At 45.6% G+C, this 7,500-nt stretch overlaps 1 protein-coding gene across 1 annotated transcript in view; it reads left to right on the forward strand.

Annotated features, from left to right (window-relative positions):
- The first annotated feature begins 963 nt into the window (after positions 1–963).
- Positions 964–7,500, forward strand: part of jam3b (junctional adhesion molecule 3b) — a 42,078-nt gene continuing 35,541 nt past the window's right edge. The window contains exon 1 of the mRNA XM_063203596.1: positions 964–1,085. Within this exon, the coding sequence (XP_063059666.1) occupies positions 1,034–1,085 (52 nt within the window). The 5' untranslated portion in view covers positions 964–1,033. The remainder of the gene's footprint in view (positions 1,086–7,500) is intronic.

Below are 7,500 nucleotides of genomic sequence, written 5' to 3' on the forward strand. Positions count from 1 at the left end.
AGAGGCTAGCTGGGCGCTGAATCCCAAGTAAAAAATAGATGAATGAAGGCAGTGAAGGACAGCACTGTTCGGCCTTCTTCAGCATGTGTCTTGAATAGGGCGTTCACCTTTGACACAGTGGGGGCGGTGGTAGCTCAGGCGGTAGAGGAGCCGTTCGGCAACCCAAAGGTTGCAGGTTTGAGCCCAGCATGGCCTGACTCCATCATTGTGTCCTTGAGCAAGACGCTTAACCCCTAGTTGCTCCTGGTGGCAGGGTGGTACCCTGCGTGGCAGCCACGGCCATCGGTGTGTGAATGGGTGAATGTGAGGCATACAATGTGAAGCGCTTTGAGTGCTCGAAGGAGTTGAAAAGCGCTATACAAATGCAGTCCATTTACCATTTACAGTGATGTTGACCCAAACGTCAGTGGGTGAATAATCAAATATCATATACTGTGGGATAGATAGATAGATAGATAGATAGATAGATAGATAGATAGATAGATAGATAGATAGATAGATAGATAGATAGATAGATAGATAGATGTAGCAGGTGCACGTGTCCAACTGGAGACAGGTAATAGGCTAGAGGAGAGTGTTTGTCAGTCTAGTTTGTATGCAGCCTGTGTGTGTGTGTGTGTGTGTGTGTGTGTGTGTGGGGGGCGGGGGGTGCATCAGCGTGTGTGCTCCTGTGCGTAAATACAAATTCACCGAGACTTGTGTGTTCTGTCTTTCTTTTAAACCCAACTAGGCCTACTTAAAGAGAGAGAGAGAGAGAGAGAGAGAGAGAGAAAAACAATAATCTGGCGCGCGAGGTCACGAGAAGAGCAAATTTCATCTCGCTCCACGCGCCGGATTACGACCTGCTGTCACTCAACTCTGACGTCTTACTATGATACTGCCATATCTCGCATCTGGCAAACATCTCTCTCTCGCTCTATCTCTCTCTCTCGTCCGATCTCTCTCTCGTCCGAGCTCTCCCTCTATCTCCATCCCCCTCTTCGGCGCCTGTATTTGCGCATGTCCGATCCACTAAGCGCAAATCTGTTCTAAGATGGCTACCGCTAGCCTCCTCGCCAGTATTCTGCTTCCCCTGACGCTACTATGTAAGTTCACCTTTCATCTCTAACTTTTTATTTACCTTCTCAATAGAATGGGATGTTTCTGTGGCGGATGAGAGTGTCTCGGTGTGGCGGTTGGCGGCTGTTTTGGGGGAGATGGTGGTCTTCTCAACAGTTGCGCTCTGACGGGAAAAGTCTCCCAACTCTCGCACCGCGTCTCTATCCTCGCTGGCGAGAGAGCACCGTTATACTTCAAACATCTTTGTAAAATGCCTCACGCAGGAGAGAGCTGAGACACGGCACCGTGTCTGAGCTCTCAGCTCCTAGAAAGTCGCTGTTATGTTCTCTTGGACATCGACACTGATATTCCAGAGACTCGCCAAGTAGATAAACCTGCTTTAGGTTCCAGAGTTTTGTTGGAAAGAGTGAATAGGGATGCAACGCCGTGTTTTCAGCAGTTGCTTTCATGGCAGTAGGCTACTCATGTGTACATTGTCCGTCATTCTAACACGCTTTCTTGGATAGGCGATGGCATTCTGTTTTTGTTATCGGTGAATAGAATTGAGGGTGGTTTGAAAGATTTTTTAAAGCATCTTCAATCTGGGACTTAACAATCAAAACACGGGTTTCAGTTGGATACCAATCTGTTCCGAGTTAACGCGGGCCAGATGGAAGTTAAGGCATCGATAAAGTGTAAAAACCTAAACGTTGTGATTTAGGAGTGAGTTCAAATTGCCTCACCAAAGATTGTAATGGCAAACATAAGTTTACAACATTGTAGCTTGGAATGCAATTCTTGTATTGTATTCTCGTTCAAAGGCGAACTAGGCTGTAATGGCATTATTGTAGTAGGCTACTTATTACAAATTTGAATCATTTGAATCGTTTGTTGGTGAATTTGTGTTAGTGTTGTGGGGGGAAACCAAATCAGGCGACATTGTAACTTAATCGGATGAACTAACGGTCCGAGTTCGGCTATTTCAACGCCTTCATTTACCAACTCCGGTCCACACAGAGATACTAAGTAGCAGAGTTTTCAGAAACAAAAGCTCACATCAGTTGACTGCAAATCAGGATATTCCCCCGTCGGCTTAGCTGTGTGTGAGTGAGTTGGCCTATGTGTTGGCTGGAATGCAGTTTAATTGGGTTCATTTGGGCTGGGAAGAATGCCTGTGCGAGACCGGGTGAGGAGAGGGGGGTGCTCGGCTGGGGAATTCGCAGCGTTGCCTGGTCCGAGTGGTGCTGGATTTGGTAAGCCGAAGATTTGGGTGTCTCTGTCTGATACCCCGCCATTCGGGTTAGATGGTTAATTAGGACACACACGCACAGACAAGCACACACACACCCAGGCGGGGAGTAACGGCCGAGCGCGCATGGAAAGGCTGAAGCGCTTGTTCTCCCAGTCAGCGATGTGTGATCTGATAGCATTATGGTTAGCTGCCGCTTTGTGTGTGTGTGTGTGTGTGTGTGTGTGTGTGCGCGCGCGCGCGCTGAAGTTTATTCTGTTTGGGAGTAAAATGTGTGTGCCGTATGAATCACACCGGATGACAAAAAAGCCTGGCGGTGCTATCCTGCTGAAACTTAGAGAGAGAGAGAGAGAGAGAGAGAGAGAGAGAGAGAGAGAGAGAGAGAGAGAGAGAGAGAGAGGAAATGGGGTGATGTAGTGAGAGAGAGATGGATGGAGTAATGTGAAGAGTGAGAGATGTAGAGAGAGAGAGAGAGAAAGAGAGATTGAGTGATGTGTAGTGTAGGGGAGGGGGTGGAAAGTGCTGTTGTTCTCTCATGATAAATACATATAATGGTGTTTATTTTTAAACTTCCTCTGTATGTGTGCGCGTGTGTGTGTGTTTGTGTGGGCGCGCGCGTGTGTGTGGACCTTTGACTTACAAAATGTCATCATGCAAGGTCAGGTGTGTATGTGTGCGTGCGTGCGTATGTACACGCGTGAGTGTGTGTGTGCATTTTTTTATGTAGGCTATGTTATGTAGGCCTAGGTGTGTCTGTGACGTATGACTGTGTGTTTGTGTGAATATGCGTGTCTGTAGGACATGTGCTTGTGTGTTTTTGTGTGTGTGTGTGTGTGTGTGTGTGTGTGTGTGAGAGAGAGAGAGAGAGAGAGAGAGAGAGAGAGAGAGTGTGTGTGTGCTGATGTACCCCTCATTGCTATTAGCAGCACATGTCATGGTGTGAGTGTACTCTTTACAGAACTGTATGTGTGTGTGTCTGTGTGTGTGTGTGTGTGTGTGTGTGTGTGTGTGTGTCTGTGTGTGTGTCTGTGTATGCATGGTCTTTACTGGGGTGTGTTGGGGTATGTGTGTCTGCGTGCTCATCAGAGGGGTATGTGTGTATGTGTGTGTGTGTGTGGGGGGGGGATAGTGGAGACGGGGTGGACTTGGCGTTCCGGGGATGACCAACATTCTCTGCATGTGTGTGTGTGTGTGTGTGTGTGTGTGTGTGTGTGTGTGTGTGTGTGTGTGTGTGCACGAGGTTATTTGGGTGTGTATGGGTGTGTGCTGCATCCCGGAAATGCTTTCCCCACTTAGCCAGACACACATTACCACATACAGTACATACACACAAAGACACACACAAAGACACACACATACACACACACACACGCATACACACACAGACACACAGAGAGTGAGAAAGAGAGAGAGACAGGCAAACTCATGGCGAAGTGTTTGGCCAGTTTCATAAGACTAATGATTTATATGTGTGTTTTGTGTGTTGTGTGTGTGTGTGTGTGTGTGTGTGTGTGTGTTTTAACATGTGTCTACATTTTAACAGTGTGTGTGTGTGTGAGTGTGAGTATGAACTTTAGTTGTGGGGTTTGTGTAACGGAGGCCAACTCGCAGAGTGTGGCGTGGAACGTAAGTAAACCTCCCTTCAGAAGGCTCAATGCAGTGCGGTAGCATTGGGTTATTGGACTGGCCCTTTAGCTCAGCGGTCTCGTACTGTGCCTCGTACTGTGTTGACAACGTGGTGAGTTTGCGGCCCCGCGGGTGACGAAATGCATGGAAACACCTCCGTCACATTTGACATTAACTTTTTTGCTCATCGGCCACCGGTAGCTTGTTCTAACATTGGTGGACAAATATTGTTTGACAATTATTGAAGAGCTTCGTTGCAAAATGATCCATTTTGGCACATTTTGGGAAATTTAAATGTTTGTATTGGGCATTGCATTGCATTGTAAAATGCATTTTATAGGCTATAGATTTGAAAAGTAAACAGAAAATAGAAAATATTTGAATGGCAAGAATTCTAACATAGATGATAGGACATTGGAACAGTCATATCAAATAGTAAAATGCAAAAGTCAAAAAATGGACATCATTTTGCATCATTTTGCCACAAAACTCTTTCTCAGAGAACAATTTAGACTGGGAGGGCCTTGTGTGAGCCTGGGGCAGCCGTGTTCTAATGGTTGGGGATCTTAAGATCAGAGGGTTGCAGGTTCAAATCCCACCCTTGCCTCTCCCTACATCTCCATCCATGACTGAAGTGCTCAAAAGAGCAAAGTTCCTAATCCCACATTGCTCCAGGGACTGTAACCAATACCCTGTAAATAACTGTGAGTCGCTTTGGATAAAAGTGTTACCTTTATTATTATTATTATTATTATTATTATTATTATTATTATTATTATTATTATATTTTGAGAAAGTTTGATGATGCCACGTTAGGTGTTATGATTCATAAGGGCATGTTGTAAAACTCAACATTTTAAAGCTCTTAAACAATTCCAAACATCACCACACTTACCTCACAGGACGCGGAGGGTCCCTAAACACAGACCAAAGTGTCCCGAGTTCTTCATGTATTTGGGAAGGGTTGGTAGAATGAGATTTGTGAAGCCAAATTTGCTGTAAGACCATTGAAGCTGAGGGGTGTATTGGGCCAGGTCTTGCAGAGCATGCAAAGCAGCATTGGGGGTCAACAAATAGATGGTCATCAATCATGACACCCTGCCTGATGATCATCAACTTTCAAATGTTATTATATTTCACTTTGCTGACGCTTTCATTTAATCAAAGCTACTTACAACTATTATTTCTTCAGGGTATTGGTTACAGTCCCTGGAGCAATGTGGGGTTAGGTGCCTTGCTCAAGGGCACTTCAGCCATGGATGGAGATGTAGGGAGATTCGAACCGCAACCCCTAGATTGAAAGACCAACTCTCTAGCCACTAGGCCCCGGCTGCCCAAATGTTGTACTGAGATGTTGATCTGACTGAGAAGATATCGAATAACGTTTCCCAAACAGCCTGGTTATCCCGCCTCTCTCGGTTTGTTGCTGGTCGAGGGCAGAAAAGGCTGTGCCGAAGATTAAACCAAACATTTTCTTAGTCCCAATAGAACGTCTCTGCTTAATCCACGTCATAGCCTTGAACACGCTTAAACCTGGGGGCGTTGGAGCTGTTCAAAGTTACCGGCTTCCCGACAAAGTGTGTGGAGTTCCCGATTTCTCCGGAGCCCAGAATTGATATTTGTATTGCTCCTGGCCTGACTAGACACCTGAACCTTGTTTTAGGGCCAGTGTTGTGGCTGTATCAGTATGCGGCTGGATCACCAGCACCTCGCTTTTTAGATTTCAGGTTCAACTGCAGGTGGTTTTCCTTAATCCATGTGGACAGGCCAGCGATGCAGTCACGCAGACAGGCAGGGCAGAGAGGCAGACAGATAGGCAGGCAGGTGAGAGAGGCAGACAGATAGGCAGGCAGGTGAGAGAGACAGACAGACAGACAGGCGTGCAGAGCGGTGACAGTGGACAGACAGACAGACAGACAGACAGACCGATCAGAGAGGCAGTCGGACAGAAAGGAGTGCAGAGCGGTAGTGGGACAGACAGCCAGGCAGGAAGACAGGCGTGCAGACAGACAGGCGTACAGATGGGTGAGAGAGGAGTCCTCTGGCTGGAATGACAGGTACAGCTGGATGGAGTGTCCTCATCGTAGGGATATGCTGTGATTTAGCTCCAAATCGTAAGATGATATGCAATGCACCATTGACCACCTAGTGTGTGTGTGTGTGTGTGTGTGTGTGTGTGTGTGTGTGTGTGTGCGTGTGTGTGTGCCATGCTTGTGAGTGTGTGTGTGTGTGTGTGTGTCGGGGTGGATGTGTGTGTGTGTGTGTGTGTGTGTGAGAGAGAGAGAGAGGGAGAGAGAGAGAGAGAGAATTCTGGGGTTAGAGAGGACACGTACAAACAGAACAGCACAACCTACACAAGTATGTGCACGTGCAGCGCGCATGCACACACACACACACACACACACACACACACACACACACACACACACACACACACACACACACACACACACTCAGTATAGACTACATACTTACACACAAGCTATGTGCACCAGTGTTTCCCATACATTGAGGAAACTATGGCGGCCCGCCATAGTTTAAATTTGGCCGCCATAGTTTACGAAAATGTAAAAAAAAAAAAAAAAAAAACTTTTTTTTTTTAAACGATATCCGTTTTTGTTAAAAACGATTTGAATTACGATTTTGAATTTCCTTCGCATTTTCCTCCTGGAGTAAATACATCCTATAGACTCTGTATTGGTTAGATAAGTAGTCCCACGGTAACACAGAATGAGGGGGAAGCATTAGGAAGTGACCGTAAGGGTATTACAGTTGATTCATGTGTGCACACGTGTAACATCGGGTGAGTAACAGAACATGTGCGCAACGATGCGTTATGACACGCCGATATGCGAGGATCTTCGTCCAAATCGCTAGTCGCATGCATCATCGCTAACTGCGTTTACATCGCGTGCCGCGTGTAAGGGAAATGTTAGTTGGTGACATGTATGGAATTCACTTCAATTTGTGCTGTTTCTTGCTTCAGTTGTGGACAAAACGATTGGCCAAACTCACAATAGAAAGCCTTTGCTGTGCTACTGTCCCAGAGAGCTGAAAAAAAAACCTTCATAGAAGAAGTCACACTTAACAGGGGTGTTAACCAATCCAATGAGTTCTCTCATTGCTCTCTCTCTCTCTCTCTCTCTCTCTCTCTCTCTCTCTCATAGTAGCCTACTATTTACCCATAACAAATGGTGAATTTCTGAGCCCTTTTTAATTTGTAGCCTATACCACTGAAGGCATGATAATGCTTCATCATATTTTAGAAATAGGGCCTATGTGCCTTTTATATACCAAATGTTTATCATTTTGAAATTGTTTCAGTTGTTTATGACTTGTGTATGACTGAAATTATCTCTGCATACTATCAGTGCTGCATTGCTTTGTAAAGATAGGCTATTCAACACACTTTAAAAACACACTGAAAAGATAGGCCTACGGCCATAGTAGCCTACTGAAAACATTTTGTTCATAATAATGGTGATTAATAAATGGTGGTCTTAAATTTTCATACTGACATCCTTGAATTTGACTTGGTAGATCACGGCAGACCATCAACTTCAAAAGTAGATCTTGGTTAAAAAAAG

Source organism: Engraulis encrasicolus, chromosome 7 (genome assembly GCF_034702125.1).
Source record: "Engraulis encrasicolus isolate BLACKSEA-1 chromosome 7, IST_EnEncr_1.0, whole genome shotgun sequence".
NCBI classification, from domain to species: domain Eukaryota; kingdom Metazoa; phylum Chordata; class Actinopteri; order Clupeiformes; family Engraulidae; genus Engraulis; species Engraulis encrasicolus.